Source organism: Dermacentor andersoni, chromosome 10 (assembly GCF_023375885.2).
Source record: "Dermacentor andersoni chromosome 10, qqDerAnde1_hic_scaffold, whole genome shotgun sequence".
NCBI lineage: Eukaryota > Metazoa > Arthropoda > Arachnida > Ixodida > Ixodidae > Dermacentor > Dermacentor andersoni.
Genome location: NC_092823.1, coordinates 49,069,765 through 49,088,572, shown reverse-complemented (window position 1 = coordinate 49,088,572; position 18,808 = coordinate 49,069,765). Strand labels below are relative to the sequence as shown.

At 46.4% G+C, this 18,808-nt stretch overlaps 1 protein-coding gene across 1 annotated transcript in view; it reads right to left on the bottom strand.

The window, feature by feature from the left end:
- LOC129388268 (uncharacterized) overlaps window positions 1–18,808 on the bottom strand; it is a 101,651-nt gene that overhangs the window by 48,963 nt on the left and 33,880 nt on the right. Inside the window, exons 4-5 of the mRNA XM_055078410.2 lie at window positions 12,878–13,082; window positions 2,642–2,789 (exon numbers count right to left, since the gene is read on the bottom strand). Coding sequence (XP_054934385.2) covers window positions 2,642–2,789; window positions 12,878–13,082 — 353 coding nt within the window. The remainder of the gene's footprint in view (window positions 1–2,641; window positions 2,790–12,877; window positions 13,083–18,808) is intronic.

Sequence of the window (18,808 nt, the reverse complement as noted above, 5' to 3'; positions counted from 1 at the left end):
TCCCTGGTGCGATACGCCTTTTGCCTCCATAAAGTCAGTGTTTGCGTGCCAAAACTAAGGATCTGTTTATGAAGCACGCTCTAGTGAAAGACTACAGAACGCTTTGCACGACCTGAAATTCTTTAATGTGCTCCTAAAATGAAGCACACAAGCGTTCCGCCACAGGAGATCGAACCCGCGGCCTCGATCGCAGCAGCGCAAGCCTAGAACACTGTTGCACGAAAATGACCTGTGTGCGGTTCTGAACCGGTCACTGCAGGAGAGGCGTTTCGGTGGAATCTGAGGCGTGAGCATTGTGTCGCAAGACGAAGAAGCACTTTCGTTATGCCGGAAATGTCTGTAGACATCTACAGTGTGGTCAAGTGTTAAAGGGAACACTCCAACGTCAGCCTCTCACTCCGCCAGTGTCCTAACTGCATAATCCGGCTGAAGTGGTGTCAGTGAGCCGCACAGCCGCGCAGGAAGGGTGCCAGTGTTACTGAGAACTTCGGCGGATGACCGATAGGAGGAGCCTTAAGGTGGTATAATATTCCGTCCGCCACGTGGAAGGTTCGTCCGAAAAGAAAAGATGCACAGAATTTAAAATCTACTGCTTCTGGTGCGCCAAAATATTCACGACATAAAGTAACATATCAAACAGCATTAAAACTATAAGATAGATGTAAATCATTATCGTTTTTGCAGAACGCCTAATGCTGCTTTAAGCACCCTTGCATAGGCTAATGAGCAATTGCTGCTTGTCAATGAATATCCGTGTCTTGTCACATGAAATTTCATTTATTCCAGCTTACTTAAATATTATTCGTTATCATCGGTTACGATTAGTACGGTCCTCTATGAAGAAAATGTGTAAGCTGGGTTGGCTGCGGCATTTCCGAAACTCACTTTGCATCTTTTGATCAGTGTCCTCGCCTAATTACTAGCCTGTAAATGCCCACTAAGGGCTCCCTCAGCTAACTTTCTTAAGGCTACAGGCCACCAGGTTTCCACGTCGCCATGAAACCTGATGTATATGTGTATGTACACAGAAACGCCATTTCCTTGACATGTAACAATACCTAAGCCGCCTCTTTCGGTATTTGCCGATCCGACATGCTAGTCAAACCCAGTATAGGATGCTTTACTGCAGCTGCGTAATTTGGGCTGAAACAAGCTAGCAGTCCACGTTCAGCAATTCTTTTTTTAAAGTTTTCGTACATTGTCGTAGGCCTATGGAAAGCCAAAACAAATAATACGACGTTATTTCTCATACATAAAGGCTCGGGTCAGCCAACTTCCTTATAGTGGTTCTACACTATAATCTGTAGCACAGCCTCGTCAGCCTTCCCTTGTCAGATAAAACATTCTCACGTCATGTTGGCTGCCTTTATTAAATGGTGACTCCAACTATAAAACATCAATTCTTCTGAGAAATAATATTCAACACTAGCTTTACTTACTGCATATGTTAATATTAGAGGACACTAGAAAAACTATAATTTGACCTGTATCAGCGCAACACATTTCTGCCGTGCCGAAATCACAACCCTTGCCAGGAGAATACGTTTGGCAAGACCGAAAATACATGAAAAATTAAACAGAAGTGGCGGCGCTACCTTGAACTTTGCACTTCAGCTTGTCGTGAAGTCACCGATTTTGATGGCGTATGCTCGAGCCTCAATAACGTTTATCGCTTAATTTAGACTACTCTTTATTCGCAAAATAGCCAAAGGGTAAACATCTTAAGTTCCAGTAAGTTTCACTGATCCACACAGGCTCAAATGAGATAAAATATTTTGAAATTCACAATGTCACACTAGCAAAACAGCGCTAAGGTGACGGGGCGATAAACAAAGATATATTTTCCCTAATTTACATACTACAGCAAAATAACAGAAATAAAGATTTGAAATATTACACGATCTTATGAAATTTCTTTTTAGTTGCTCAGTAGCGTCCCTTCGGGCCACGATTGAATTAGCTCCTGCTCAAAATAACAGTCGACTTGTGTTATGTAGCTGGCCGGTAAAAAAATATATTTGCATGAAGCAAGAATGCACGCCTAAAACATACCACTTCTATAAACTTTTGCGCTGCAGCTTACTGCGTTTCCAAGCAAAAATGAAAGCATACGAACAGTTTCAAGGTACACATCTATGGCGTTTAACATGAGCATCTCAAACACACACTCAATTTCAGGATACAGGACAAAACCCTCCTCATGGCATTACGGTAGTAAAATACGAGCGGGTGCTTTCGATGCCTAGCCAACGCAACGTTGCAAAGGCGGGAGCACTAATGCGCCATTAATTCCTTTCTCTCGTGCAGCTTTGCGTAGAGAAGAATGTATTCGTGTGCTCAGTTGGGTCGAGACGTCGAAGCGTTGAAATATCTAAACAACGCACATCGTAAATTACGCTCTCCTATGCGATTTTTCCTGCGACCTGGAAAAAAAAATATTGCGTAAAAGTGGCATCAACCAAGGCATATGAAATTGACGACAGGGTGAGATCGGTTCTGCCAGTCTAGTTTGACGTGCCATGTTGTTGCTAAGGCGCCACGTAGAACGGGCTTCCGTTGTAGCCTAAACAGGAAATCTATTGCAGGCATATATATGTATATATATATATGTATATATATATATTACTCAACCCTCGCCCACCTCAAGAACCGGTTTCGTAAGCGATGTCATGTAGCTGAATGCGGAGCGAGGTGCCACCACCGTGAGCAGTCCGTAGTGCTTGATGCCTTCGTTACGCAGTGCGCTCAGATCGCCAGTTGCGTTGTCCAAATCATCCAGTTTCACGGCCCTGCAACGGAAGATTCGGCTACAAGTGCCGTCCACGGCGGCTACTTTATAACTGCGATATCTCCGCTAAAATAAAACACTCGATGGACTTGCATTTCCGAAACGAATAATCGCCCGTTTTGAAGAAGGAACATGGTTCTTTAATTAGACAACGTAATCTGCAGGCAAATAGACAAAATATTATTAGGTAGAAAATGTAAGAAAAAGTTAGCAAGGAAAAAGAAAACATATAGATAGATTATGTGGAGAGAAAAGTGGCCCGCCCGTCCAGGGTGAGAGTTGCGCCTAAGGCGCTCGGTAAAGCAGCGCGAAATAAACGGCAGTGAGCTATTCCAGCCGACGAGACGAAGTTGGCCCATAAACAATAATTGCCGTTAAGGAGTTCCATCCTTTGTTTATTTCGGTGCAGCATACCTGGATGGAATTCTTTCAAATGACACACCGAGTCAGCCTTAGCGCACCCAGAGGACACAGGAAGTATTTTGTGCTTAGTTAGTTTCCTTCCGTTATAGCGTACGATTTTCATACTGCTGAGACAAAAGTCAACGGGTAGTCAGCTGATAATAGTGCCTCACACTAAATCACGGACCTATCACAAAAAAAGCAGCGTTTACACAGCACCTGCGCATATGAGAAAGGACAGCCCATTCACACGTTTTCAAGCAAACAAACAACCAGTGAAAAATCTCAAAGGCTGCGATTGTAGTAGTTTAGCAACCGAGACCAAAGACGTAACCAGACGTCAAGTCGAAGAAGTGGTCAAGTGGGTTGAGTAGAATTCACAAAAACAAAGGCAAATTGCATATTTGCGTTTTTTGCAAGTGCCAAGGAAGGCTCAAATCTATACTAGGTGGCCTTCAATGGTCCGAGGAAAGCGGTACTAGCTTCATTTTTGTGTATGGTTACGTACAGAAAGTTAAAGTTGCTTGCCGTCACCAAGTGGCGTCGCTATGAATCTTCCCATGTGCTTTTATCTAGCCAAGGATGCAAGATATATATTTTATTTCAGATTCCTTAGCACACTATTCCCTTCGAGTAACAGCGCATTACATGGAAAAATTTGTTTCGCCCGTTTTTTAATTGGTTCATTCAACGTGTGGTCAGCTAGGTGTGTGTCCATTGTTGGTCAGTTCTCTAGAACGGGCATGTGCCACTGCTATACAGTTGTACAGAATTCATGAATGTGACTAGATGTATGTTGTGTTTATAGATACACCTCATCGTCAATCGACCGTCGACAAGCATCGTAAATCGCCTTCCCGTCCTGACATTGTTGCGTAAACTCTCGCACTATGCCAGCTTGATTTGGCGTTTGCACTGCGACTTTGCTTGCGACTGGTGAATATTCGTAAAAGAACATTCGGTGAGAACAAATTTGCAGCATTGCTGATTGATAAGAACAGTGCGCGAGGTTCCCTGTTCCGAAGTAATCAAAGAAACATTTATGCACCCATAGCCATTGGTTATACTGCATTTAATTAACTGCTTCACTCAAACTTTGTTTCATTTAGATTAAACCATGTGTGTTAGAACTGCGAAACAACTTTTTTTTTATTGCGATAGCAATTATATGGACACTCCAGTCGTATTTCTGCCGTCGCCGTCGCCGTGAGGTTCCGTATGAGGGAAAGCGTGTGAGGGTGAGCCGGTGAACGTGGTTCCGCTAATTGTGTTTAGTGTCTCTTCCTCTTCACAATCACTCTTTCAATCTCGCGTGCTTGAGCGGGGAAGGCGGCCCGGATTCATGCCCTCTCTTCTGGGGCACGAGGCAAGGGGGTAAGCCAGGAAGGAGGGGCGTTCCTTGCCGTCGGCTGGTATACGGTGCCTCCATTTCCTCCTCGCGCGCCACTCCGTACAGAGTGGAGACAACCGCGGCACTTGATACGACGTTGACCACGCGAATCGCGGGCGCCGTAGTAGACGCCCAGGCCCAGAACACTCTCAAGTTCAACAAATGGGCACATAAGGCGGAAGAATCGACCTCGGTGCGCTGCTAAAGAAGCAGGCATAGTATACCAATTAAAAACGTTCCCCCGTGAGCGCATTATCTCCCGCTAGAGTCGCCGTAGTAAGGGCAATTTTAACCTACAAACTTTCTTCAACAATAAAGGAAGCGTTTTTATTACATGGCAAAGTACAATATCATCATTTCCAATTTTACATTGCACTCTTTAATTACCAACTTTGTCGTTTTTTGCCATTTTAAACGCAAGATAGCGTTCAGCGTCGTCGACCTCCCACGTGACCTCTTGCGTGGATTTTAAATCTTTACCAGTATGTTGGCGGCCACGGCAGGTACGGATTCTTTGGTTCACACATCGGTTGGTTATATTGTGCTAAAACCAGTTTATTGCGCTTCGATATCTCGCGTTATTTAACTTGGGGTGTAAGCCCGAAAGTTAGGTTTAACATCGCTGCTTCAATCGCTGTGTAATATATTCGTCTCGTTAAATTACAGGTGGAGGCAAGTTAACGAAGTAGATGCTGCATTACATATGGGCAGTCAGGACCATCCGTTGCTGTTTCCGAAATAAACTGTCCGTTGTGAGGCAACATTATGCACAATCACGAAAAAGAAAGCGATAACGGAAAGCACGTCACATTTTTCATCTCGTAGCCGAGGCCATGGGCGACTGAGTAGCCTTATATATATATATATATATATATATAGATATATATATATATATATATATATATATATATATATATATATATATATATATATATATATATATATATATAAATGTACCAGCACCACCTAGAATACCAGCACAACCCTATGTTGTGCTGGTGGCACAACATAGCACATCCATGCGACCGTCCGCCTCCCCGCAGGAGCACGCACCTCAGGTGACTGGCAATGATGGCCACCCCCTCGAAGCTGGGGTGCACGCCATCAGATGCGAGTACTCTGCTTGGGGACAGCCAAAAAGAAAGAGAGCAGTGGAATGCTATACTAAGGAAAACCTCGCTTGGGCTCACTCGGCTGGTTGCACAACATAGCGTGCACAGAGCATCGCAGCTTAAAAACGAGGAGCATATGCTGTTGTGTCGGTCAAAGCTAACATAATTCGAAGCGCTGCAACGGGTAAAATACGAGGGAAAGAAGAATGTCAACATCCAAGAACAACAAAAAAAGAAACGGGAGCGTGACAATATCCCATCGGCGAACACAGGTGATTTTCAAAGCCATAATCTTGTATTCGAAGTGACCGGTTGTTCGGAAGTAATCAGCGAAAAAAAGCACGAGACAGTATGCAATGCCTCAAACGTCATAAACTTGTCGAACAGCCCATTGTCGAGTGCACACCTAAATCTCCTTTCGAAAGGTCTAACTTTTTGTCCGGCGCTAGGAATGATGAACGAGTTTCAATGGTTTCAAGATGTGGGTGATTTCGCGAGAAATTTGCCACTACGGGAGTACTTTTATGATCGAAAAATTACAGAGGGGTGTCTTGATCAGCTACCTGAACTCTCCGAAAAATCATGGACACCTGGCGAGGCACGCAAAAAATACTTGGACATGTATATTTGTGCGGTTAAAAAAAGGCATTATAAAAGAGTACGAGAGGCATCGTCCCATCCGCAGTAACCTCTCAAAAGAGGAAGAGCAGGCGCTGCGAACCCTACATGATGATCAAAGAATTGTCATTAAGCCAGCGGACTAGGGTGGTGCAGTGGTGGTACTTGACCGGAGTGTTTACGTAGCCGAAGGTTTCCGTCAAATGGGCAACTCTAACGTTTACACAGAACTATGGTCACTATGGATGTCGTATCTTTGTACGCCAACATACCCCACGCCGAGGGCATAGCTTCCGCAGTTTCAGCTTACGCTGGCTCCACCCAACCTAAACAATTAGATAAAGATACAGTCGAGACCCTTCGATATCTGTTACTGAAATATAATCACTTTGAGTTCGAGGACAAGCATTATCTGCAAATCAGCGGAACCGCCATGCGAACGAAGATGGCGCCAAATTATGCAAATATCTTTATGGCATCTTTCGAAATACCCTTGCTCGCAAACTCGGACTTAAAACCAATATTTTGTAAGCGATTTCTGGATGACATTTTCTTTGTATGGGCCGACAATGAACAAAGTCTCTTGCACTTCATTTCCAATTCCTATTCTCTACACCCGTCAATCTGCTTTACGCGCAACTTCTCCCAAGATAGTATTCGCTTCCTCGACGTCACTCTGCCACTGAGTGGTGGTCGCATTTCCACGTCCCTGTATAAAAAGCCGACAGATCGTCAGCAATATCTGCATTTCTATAGTAGCCACCCTCATCACTACAAAACAAGCATTCCCTACTCGCAATTTGAGCGACACGTGGAGGAATTGAAATCTGCTCTCATACACCAAAAATATCCTCCAAAAATAGTAGACGATGCCATTGAACGCGCCAGCCGCTTACATCGAGCACATATATTGGGAGAAAGGGTAAGCAATACCAATACGCAATCAGATCCGAACTTGGCCCTCACATACACTACCGGTCTTCCGCGGGTCAATGCCATTCTCAACCGCCATTTCAATATCATGAAACAGAGCATCCGACTCGCTACTATCTTCAAGCAGCCGCCTCGGGTTGTGTATAGAAAAAACAAAAATTTAAGGGATTTGTTAGTCAGGGCGAGGACTCAGAAGTCAAACACGGCCAAGGGCTGTCGACCACGTGGGAAACCTCGTTACAAGTTATGCCGTCACATGACAACAGACACGGCTGAGGCATCGAACTCGTCCTTCGTACATAAAATTAACGCAAATCTTGACTATGATTCCAGTAACGTCGTGCACCAAATTCGATGCCAGGTGTGTAAGCAGGAACATATCGGACAAACAGAGAACCCTTTCCGCCAGCGGTTCGGCTGCCAGATCACTCCTTTGAACGCGTGAGCGTTGTGCTCTTGCAATCTGGCTTCCAACACACCCGCACACGCGAGCAGAGAGAATCTCTGTTCATTCATAAATTTGGAACATACGCTAAAAAAATTAATAAGAGTCCGGGGCGGCTGACGTGCCTCCGGGATATGACGTCAGAGTGCATGGGAAACGCGAATACATGCTCTGTACTCTAAAATGGAGACGCTGCTAACCGCTTGCTCGTCCATCAGCATGCGCCTCAAGGAGGCGAGCGGAAAACCAATAAATTCAGTTTCCTGCACCCTGCCACTCATGTGGTCATTCTGAGTGACCTATTGCCCCTTCTTGGAATCCGCACAAGCTGACTTGATGTCAGTTGTCGGATAAACGTTCAAAAACTGGACCACAAGGAGGGTATTTAACTCGGCTCCCTAAACCTAAGCCCAGGGGCGCACTTGCTTTACGAATCCCACGCATATATTCTTTTTGGAACAATATATTTTTTTCGCACCGTAGCTGGACCACAAATTTGCCGGAATGGGCCGTGCCTTGTATATGTGTACTGTGACACTGTATTTCTTTCCACAATTGGGCACTCTTCTGTCTTCCTTCTGGGCCCCTTCTCTATTGTGCCCCCCGCCGCCCAATTCAACTTGCCCTCTCACCCGCTACAACGGCAGCACGCGCACTGGTGCTGCGCAGCGACCGTTTTCTCCCTCCTTGCCTCGGGTCGACGGGAACCTAGCTGCCGCTACTTCCCGCCCCATTCACTTTCCGACTTACATCTGCTGCCTCCTGCGTGCCTTTTTCTTTTTCGTTTCTTTTTTTTCTTTTTTTATTCTCACTGACCTGCTTGCTCTACATACATGGGACTCCTCCTTCCCCTTACCCTGCATAGTTGCCAAAGGCAGCTGTAAATCTGCCAAAGCACCGAAAATCAATCACTGTCACAACTGTCCCTCACGGTTTGATGTATTCGAGAACGACTGGGCACACGGTCCGGTGGCTTCGCTACCAGGGCCGAACTGCCATTTTTTTGTAAAGCCTGGTCAAGACCGGTCTACCGATCGAAACTGTCGAAATTAAATACTTGTTCTATTTACTTTGTAGCACCACTCAAGTTTTTACGTTTGAAATGTAGCCTGAAGAATTCCTCTTTGCCTACTACATCTCTCTCTCTCTCTCTCACTCTCACTCTCTCTCTCTCTCTCTACATATATATATATATAAGCTTGTTCGTTCACAGAGTCGAATAACCCTTTGATAAACGGAAGCTAAAGTACGGAATTTAATGTTTTAAACAGTTGTACGCGTGATAAGTCACCCATATTTCGTACCTGTTGGTTTCTAATGTTCTTGCTTTTCAGTTTGGTTTAACTCAGGATATCTATTTTTGCAGTAGTGAAGCGGTGCATCACGTTGATGCAGAAAAATAATGCTTCATTTCTAATAGCTTCATGTATTTCATCTATTTGTTTTTGCAACCAGCAGTGTGATGTCTTCTAATGTATAAACGTGTGCCCAAATGTTCTCATTTGTTATCTTAATAATACTTAAGCTGTTGACATGCATTGTACTTAGGCAGACATCAATTTGGCGGAGAGTAACAATATTTATTTACCATCCTGCTTAAGCACCCTAGGAAAAATAGCACATTTGCATGTCTTCTGAAGTCACAAACCATTAGAATGTACATGTTTCACGTTTTCGCATTTTATATTGCAATATTGTGCTCATTCAATTTCTGATGTAGTCAAAATTTTTGTTCCAGACATGCAGTAATGAGGATGGCAAAAGTATAAAGTAACACACTACATGCACAAAGCAGAAGCTGCTGCCTGCTACAAGAAGGTCATTGTATGGACTTTCGATGCTACTACAAGGTAAACAACACCTGGTTCAGAAATAAATAAGCTTGATGTACGCTTTATTTGCTTGCTAGCCTTGAGATACATGCCATTTGTTTGTAGCAGATGATATGAACGTTTGTTCAAGTTTAATTCCTAGTCTGATTCAGGATTGCTATTCTTGCTCGACAGCCTGTGTTTTTGCGCTGGCTACATTGAAGTGATTGATTGCAGAATCTGGTGTCGCTGCTGTCCGATTTGGCACTTGTCACCGTGTTACGTTTCTCATATGTGGGAGCCTGGTCAGTTGCTTTGGGAAACAGTCTCTCGAGGCAAGCGTCTGCTCCTACAGTCCGCACAGTGACATAGACTGCGAATTTACACGCACCGTAGTTGGTGCTCCCCGTTTCGTCCTTTCCTGCTGCTGCCATGTGCAAATTTTGCTTGTGGCCTTCATCGGTCATGATTTGGCGCCGACGGAGACTCTCATAAACGATTACGTGGTTCTAAGTGCATGAAGTTGATATCGACATGTGTGGAAAGGCCTGCCAAAGTGGATGCAAAATGGTGATGTTCACAAAAACAACCATGCCCATGTTTAGAGTATGTGGGGTACAAAGTGCGAGTTACACATTAGCGGCATGCAAAATAACAAAAAGAAACATGCAAGTAGGAAGGCGGTAACGCTAATGTGCCGGGCACTGCATGTCACTCTGTTGGCTGCAGCAGCAGATGATTGCGTCACCAGATTGCTTCGCAATGCAAGTTGCTCATCTTCAACGGCGACTGTCGGTGCAAACACGTGAAACACACTGTCCAACCTGCTGGCACTGCTGGTTGCTCCTTGTTAGCAGACTACCATGTGCGATGAAGGCATGCACTAGGCCTACAGTCGGAAGGTTGAATGAGCCGCAAGCAACCCGTGTGCGTGTATGCTCACTGTTGTCATGTGGATCGTAGCCAATGTATAGTGTATAGTGCCAATGTATAGATTGAGCGTTATGTTAGAGTATGCTGAAGTGATTGCAGAGTCGTTTTCAATGTTGTCCCACTTGGTCATGGTTGCCGTGTTACATTTCTCGGATATGGCGGCCTGGTTAGTTGCATTGGGCAACGCCCTCTCGAGGTAAGCACCTGCTCCTGCAGTCCGTGCAGCGACAGACTCCCTGTTTACATGTACTGCGATTAGTGCTCCCTGTTTGTCGTTTCTTGCTGCAACCGCTGGTAGATTATGCTTGTGGGCCTTCATCGGCCGTGACGTGGCGTGAACGGAGACCGCAAACGTGATTAAATGGTCCAAAGTGAATGATGGTAATAGCCACATGGGTGGAAAGGCCTGCAAAAGTGGCTGCAGAATGCTGATGCCCACATTGAGTACGTGGGGCACCAAGTATGAGTTACACATTAGCGCCCCCTGAAAGGAGAAAAAGAAACATGCAGGTTGGAAAGTAGGTAAAGTTAAAATGCCGGGTAGTCCATGTCGCTGTGTTGGTTGCGGCAGCAGGTGCTTTACGTCACCCGATTGCTACGGATTGCAAGTTACGGTGACTGTCGATGCAAACAGGTGTTGCATTGCCCAATTTGCTTGCGCTACTGATCGTCGCTCGCTACCAGATCGCCATGTGCGACGACCAAAGTGAGCAGTTTACGAGCTCGCGTTAATGGTTTCAGCGCATCTCCTCATGCAAATTTTATTTCTGCTCTTGTTCGAGTAGGTGCACTGCTTTTCTTCTGGCTACAAATTCCCACGTCCTGTTCATTCACTTGTGGCTTGTTTGTATGGGCGTCAGTAGAGGCTGTTTAGTTTCCTGGAGATTAAAACGCGGCAGCTGATGCAAGCCGCAAAGCCAACAAGGCTAGCAGGGCGCGTACCCAACGTGCGCCACCAGTAAAAAGCGGCCATGTTGAATATTGCACTAAAAATGGCATTTCGGCGTCCTGTTTAAGTAGCGCCATCTTTCGCCCCCCCCCCCCCCCCCCCCGCTAAGTTCCATGCACTGCCGTCTCTTATTTTCCACAGAGTTTCTCACTATATTACCTAGAGGGAAGGAAATCTGGCGCTGCTGCGATGTGGTAATCATGGGAATGCCGGTATATTGTGACTTCGCATTGGCATCGTTCTCGGAGAGCCAAACAGGCCCCGTTCCGGCTGTTCGAATCATCCATTTTCTACTAAAACAGCACGTAAGAAGCTGTTTAGCTTTATTATTACACAAAAACACGTTTAGTTTAGCTATGAGAACTTGTTATTGCATGTACAATTATATGATACGTAAAAAGTATCAGCGGGCCGCTAAAGTTGGAGGACAGACGACAAGATTCGTGCTCGCTTTGGAACAGTTTATCGTCTGTTCTCGCTTTTCTTCTCTTGGTCATGGATTATAGGTGAGTAAAGATGTAATATGCGTGAACTAAAATATTTTATGAAGATTTGACTTTAAGAACGCCGTATTTGTGTAGCCATATCCACGTTTGAGATGAAGCTTCTTACAAAACCAGCCAACACAAGCCTCGCAGACACATATACCGTCATTCCCATGACGGCACGGCACCCCTTAACGAAATCGCATATGCCGTGGCGCCAGATTTCTCTCTAGGTGTTATAGTGAGAAACTCTGTTTTTTTCGAACCACTGTCGAAGGTACAGTTTTCCTTCTCTAAAGTTGGTTCTTTATTCTATATACGCCTTTGGCGAACGCCACAGGAACGCATTGCAGGCGCTCGTATGTCTTGAAAGCGGTCTGCGACGTGGGTAACGTGCGCGCCTATGCGGGCCTCATCTTCAAAGCCATCTGCGATGTTTGCACAGTTCGCATAGTGTCGGTAGCTTCGTATACGCTGTGCTTTCGATGTTTCGTACACGTTGAAGCCACTGATGCACGGAGCTCAATTGGCTCGCGTCTCCCGGCCGCGATTACTAACTGCACCGTTTTTCACAGACAGCTTCCGCTGTCATCGAGCGATGTGTATTCATTTTACCTGTGCACGCGTGAAACAGCGTTAGTTAATTTAATTAATACACGTTGACAGGCTACATGGTTTAAAACCATGATAGAATTGCGACCATGATAGAAACATAACCATGATACCATGATAAACCATTATAACTATGATAAACTATGATAGAAGCGGGACTCTACAAGGAGGTAGAAAGAAGAAGACAAAGACAGCGCTGTCTCCGTGTATCTGTTTCTTTCTACGTCCTCATTGAGTCACGCTTACTCATACTGTCATTGTTAATTTAGTTACTTACTTCGTACAGCTATCTACTAATTTGCTACCGCAATCGGTGCCTGGCGTTTCCGGCGGACTTGCGAAGTTTTTTTCCGGAGATCACTTTTTTAACCTTGAAAGCCAGCGATTTTTATAACTTACAAAAAGTCGAACGAAATTCCCAGCTTCATAATCTTGTATGTCATGGCTCTCTGGCGGAATACATTCCAGCTGATATCTCCCGAGCCATCAATTTGGCCTTCACGTACGAACACGTGACTGTAGAACAGGTAGTCACAGTACTTGTCGGGTGGGTACATGCTTTCAGAGCTGGCAGTCTCGCTTACGGTGCAGATGATTTCTTTCACTGCGTGCAGGAAATGGGAAGCGCAGGATTAGTCTTGCGCTTATCGATTACACATGTGTAGCTTACCTACGAGAAAAAGGATTACTCTTGTGAACACACCTTGCTCAAGTGTAACTGAGGTGGGTTTCTTCTAAGCGAAAGCTTTCAATGCTTCCATCTGAGCTCAACACAAGCTCTATGAGCAGCTCTTCGAGCAGAGTCGTTATTATTTTTTAAGGGCATTCCAAGAGTCGTCTTGCAACTAACACCGCCAGGAAATGCAACAAATTACGAGAGGCGTCGAGTTTAAAAGAAAACTATTGCAACACCGAAAGACTCTAAGAGCTACGACATATAGCCCCCCCCCTCCCCCCCCCCCCCCCCGCTGGGGAATGCTGGAGAAGAACTCTTACTAGCTCGGACTTTTTTTTTAAGTACAGTCAAAGCGCGGTATACCTAGCGATTTATGTACACCGCAAATCCCAGCATTTCGGCAAGAGTACTTTTGCCCACGTTGTAACAGCTACCTCGTTTAAGAAAAGTAGCACGCGGCCAGCGCTACACGCAGCCAGTGCATTTCCCTTCGCAGATATGGCAATGGAAGGTGGCAGCATATTTGCAGCGAAATTGACTGAACGGCACCGCGCTTCACTTTGCGACTGATTAATGGTGACGTCTCAATGCTGGTGATAGCCTTTTCGAGGCATGGGGCCAGAGAACATAAAGGGGGGCGATGTCTTCACACGCGTGTATGAAGAGCGCACGCTTTCAAGGTCCAACTGGTAGGCTGCTGTACTAATAGGTTTTCCAATTGTTTTCGGTAATTATTGATCTCGATGCTAGGGAGAACCTCCCGCGAAGCGTACCCCCCTGCGTACATCTCATGGGGTAAAGTTCGTTCCCCCATAAGAATTGTTAACTTGTCAACTTCGCAAAATCCCCTTGCAAACGTTGCAAGACGCCCTTCTTGTAAGCAGCAATCTTCTTTTGAGATCTTGCGCTGAATATTGCAAGTGCCGTTCTGCTTTAAAGCAGCTTGAGGATTTATTCAACGGGGTCTAAACGGAACAAAAACCATTACGTAAAGAAAGCTTTTAATCGGTTCGCGAAAAGGCGTTTTTAATCAAAGTCGACAATAGGATGACCGAAAAAATAAACACTACAATTTCATAGGCCTTTATTGGCACTAGCGTTCTTGGTGCGTCTGTCCGTTCTTCCGTCTGTCTGTCTGTCTGTCTGTCTGTCTGTCTGTCTGTCTGTCTGTCTGTCTGTCTGTCTGTCTGTCTGTCTTTCTGTTTGTCTGTTGGTCTGTCTGTCTGTCTGTCCGTTGGTCTGTCTGTCTGTCTGTCCGTCCGTCCGTCCGTCCATTTTCCCCGCCTCTGTAGATCACTGTTAAGAACGGCCGGCGGAGGTGCAAGTTTTACAGCCAGGTGCGATAGCGGCGTCGACTTTTCCTGGAAAGCCACCATCATCCTCTAGCCAAACGGTGTCACTAAGTCTACTGTGTCCGGAGGACAATACGCCGCGTCCTCGATTCTTCGTCGTGGGATTGCCGACAGGAGTCCGCTGAACCAGGCTTTGAGACTGAACACACCACTGCGGACCCGGTCTGCCGTGACCAAGGGAGTTCCCGAGAAAACGTATTTAGAGGCGCCGTCCCACGCACCGTTCCTGACGTAAGCCCTGAGTTCTGCGAAGACCGCCTGACCTCGTGCGGAAGTGCGTGTGTGCCCTCCCTCTCAAAGGCGGCTCGGCTACCCGTCCAAGCGTCCTTCCTTTCCTTAGATCACTATCGGGAGATTTCCAGGAAGAGTCGCCAGGAGAAGGTCGACCGTTGGACCGGGAGTTGAAGACGGGCCCTCGGGTTCCGCACCCGAGCCATGACCCGACTGTGGCCTCCTGCCAACCCGTTCCTGTGCGTCGGCAGTCTACCCGAGCGTGCCGCCAGCTTCTCAAGGCCGGCGAGCTTCTGTGCCCGTGGGCACGACGAGAGCAGTTGGGCTACGGGCCCGAGTTTTACGCGCAGCTGCCCGGCGTCTCCCCCTGCGTCTCCCTCCTTCTGCCAGCGCGCGCCTCTCTTTTTCTCCCGCTGTGTCAGATTCGTCGTTTTCTCATTGGTTGGTTGACGCCCCGTGGTCTTTCCAAATAGGTTGGCATTTTCTTCTTGTTTGCTTTTCTTGCGCCGTGCGTTCACGTGCCTGACGCTCTTCGGCGTTGTCATTTTCTCTCCCCCTCCAACATGGAATTCGCCTCAGGGCGTGCAGCCCTTGTCGTCTGCTTCTGTCATTCCCGACCACCGCACCATACCGCGCACCAAACAAATCACAAAGGCAAACCTAGTCGAGTGGATGAAAAGCGCGGAAGCGTACGAGAGCAGAGACAGGATCATTGAATGCATGTGTCTAGAGCAGTTTTACAACTTCATCCTACCATCTTTGAAGCTGTGGGTGCAAGACAGAGGAAATGCAAACACTGTGGAAAGGGCGGCGGAATTAGCCGAAGAGTACACAACGCGTAGAAAGCTGAACGCCGAGGACGGTAATTGGGACGGTCGAAATGCACCGCGGAAACAATTTCCGTTTAAAAGGGGTTCGTAGACTAGATGATCGGAGCCTGTAGACGTGGAGGAAAAGCCGGCAGAAAAGAGCGAGGAGAAACCTAACGGGGAAACCGTACAAAAAGAGCAGAAAAGAACATTCGAATCTTTCAGACCGATCCGCTGCTTTAAGTGCCACAAACTGGGACATACCACTGGGAACTGCTGAAAGCCTAGCGTAGTTTTTTCTTACGTAGATGAAAAAGACGAGAATATTGAACTTTTAAGCCCATATCTTCATGACTTAGAAGTTAATTGCAAACCATGCCGGGTGCTAAGAGACAGTGCCGCCACGATGGACAATGTCCATCCGTTTTACGTGACGGTAGATGACTTCAGTGGAGAAGTAGCATGGATCAAACAGGTTGTAGAAAAACACAGCACGTGTCTGCCCATGGCCAAAGTCAAAATCAGTGGACCTTTCGGGGAGCTAGTTACCGAGACTGCAGTTTCCAAATTTTAGCCACTGCAGTACCCTTACATTTTTTTGAATCGTTCGAATCGGTTACTGCGTGAAAAAGGGCTTAAACTGGGAGAGGGCATAGTACAGACATTGGCCCGAGGCCAAGCTCGTAAAATCGCGTCGTTATCCGCTGAAAATGCTCAAGCTGCTCCGGCGGAAGCAGCAAAAGAGATAACTTCAATACCCGAATCCGAGCTAGGCCCGAGGGACAAAAAAAAAATACAGTTGAGGAAAGCCTGCTAGGTCACCAGCTCAATGAGAGCGTATCACTAGGGTGTCAAAGTTCACGCCTGAAGGAAGAGCTAGCGGACGCAAGCGCAAGCGAGACAGGGTTGTTATTATCAACGGCCTCAAGGAACTTTGATCAGCTCTTACGTGTGGACAGAGAGTCACTGGCAGCCGAGCGAAAGAATGATGACAGCTTGGGTAAATTACATCACACAGCTAAAGAAGGCATTGCTGGGCGCAACGTGACGATACAAGAGATAGGAGGATTGTTGTATCGGCACTACAGAGATCGAAAGGGTAGGATTCTAGATCAGTTAGTCGTGCCTGCTAAGTATAGGGAGGACCTTTTCAGCTTCTGCCATGGAAATGGGTGGTCCGGCCACCTAGGCATAAGCAAATCAAAGGAAAGATTGCTTATAAAATACTACTGGCCTGGCTGTTTCAAAGACGTAGAAAACTTTGTAAGATCATGCGACGCCTGCCAGCGCTCGGGTAAACCAGGAGAGACATGGAAAGCTCCACTAAAGGTAGTGCCCTTAATAACAGAACCTTTCAGACGACTTGTTATAGACACGGTAAGGCCTCTACGAAAAACAAAATCGGGTTACAGGTACTTGTTTACCATGCTGTTTTCGGCTACAAAGTTTCCAGAAGCAATCCCTCTGAAAGAACTCAGCTCCACCGAAGTAGCAGACGCGCTTTTGACAGTATTTGCACGAGTTGGGCTTCCATCCGAAATTCAGGCGGATCAATGTCAGAATTCACCAGCGCACTGACTTCCACATTCTTGAAAAAGTGCGGGGTAAAGTTGATACACAGTTCCGTCTATCACCCTCAGTCAAACAGTGTAGAGAGGTGGCATTCAGTGCTTAAGCGAGTTTTGCGGGCGCTCTGTTACGAGTGCAAGGAGGACTGGGAGAACTGTCTTCCGGCAACTTTGTTTGCTTTGCGAACGGTTCCACATGAGGTTACAGGGTTCTCGCCAGCAGAACTAGTGTCTGGGAGCACACTTCGTTGTCCACTGATAATGTTAACAGAGATGTGGGAGGAAAGAGCCGAGAGTCCAACCGTGGTTGAACATGTGCTAAATCTGCTGGAACGGCTAAGCGCAGCCCAAGACCTAGTCGAAAAGAACATGGGAGTAGCTCAAAAGAACACCAAATTCTATTACGACAAGAATGCGAGGCTTCGTACGTTTAACCCCGGAGACCAGGTAATGATCCTCAAACCTTCAAGAAAGAACAAGCTTGAAGTCCACTGGGGCGGGCCCATTAAAGTGTTGCAGAAACTTTCAGATACTAACTGTGCTCTTAAAATGTCCGGTCGCAAGAAAGGAGGTGAGGATATGTCACTGCAATTTAATGAAGCCGTATATGGAGCGGAGCGGAGTCGTTAACTATACCATCAAAGAGCAGCATGGCCCTAGTACCAAGTTTAAGGAGTATAAAGCGACCTCCAACTGTGAAATCGGCCTAGAAGAAGAAGTAAAACATTCGGTAAGCTCGCACGCTCTTAGAGCCGAGCAGCTAAATGAGCTAAATGGGGTGTTGGGGGAATATCACGACAGATTTAGCGATCGGCCAGGTAGAACCAAACTAACAACGCATGAAATAGAGCTGACCTCAACCGAACCCGTAAGATCAAAGCTTTACAGGGTGTCTCCAAGGCAGAGAGAAATAATGGAGGCAGAGATACAGCCCATGCTAAAGTTGGGAGTTATTGAGCCCGCTCAGAGTGACTACACGTCACCGCTAATAATGGTAGAAACCCTTAACAAGGACCCTCGTCAATGTGTTGAGTACAGGAAGTTAATAGCCATCACTAGGGATCAGCTGTACCCGATACCCAACGTTGAGGAACGAATTGAAAGAGTTGGCGCTGCTAAATACATTGCAACTATAAATGTCGTGCGGGGGTACTGGCAAGTTCCCCTTTCAGAAAGTGCCAGCCGCTATGCCGCATTCATCTCACCTGTAGGCACTTTTCGCCCTCTCGCATTCAGCTTCGGGCTGAAGAACGCGCCGTTTAGTTTCTCTAAATAATGAATATTGTCCTAATAGACTTGCAGGAGTCTGCCTTGCCATATGTTGATGATGTAGCAATTTTTTTCGGACAGCTGGGAACAACACGTATCACACCTCAAACAGGTGTTCTCATGGTTGAGGGAAGCCGGCCCAAAGATGAAAGCGCAAAAGTGTAGATTTCGTTGTTGTAGCCTGCTTATCTGGGCCATGTTGTCGGCCAGGGCACGAGACGGCCGGCCGAGCTGAAAATAGCTACGACTGGAGAATTTTCTCAGCCGCGCACGAAAGCAGACCTTCGTTCATTTTTGGGACTTGTGGCGTACTATCAACGGTACATTCCGAATTACTCGCAAATGGCAAGTCCATTAACCGACGCCCTCCGAAAGGGAGCACCGAGTAGCGTACACTGGGATAAGGACAAAGAGAACGCTTCCCT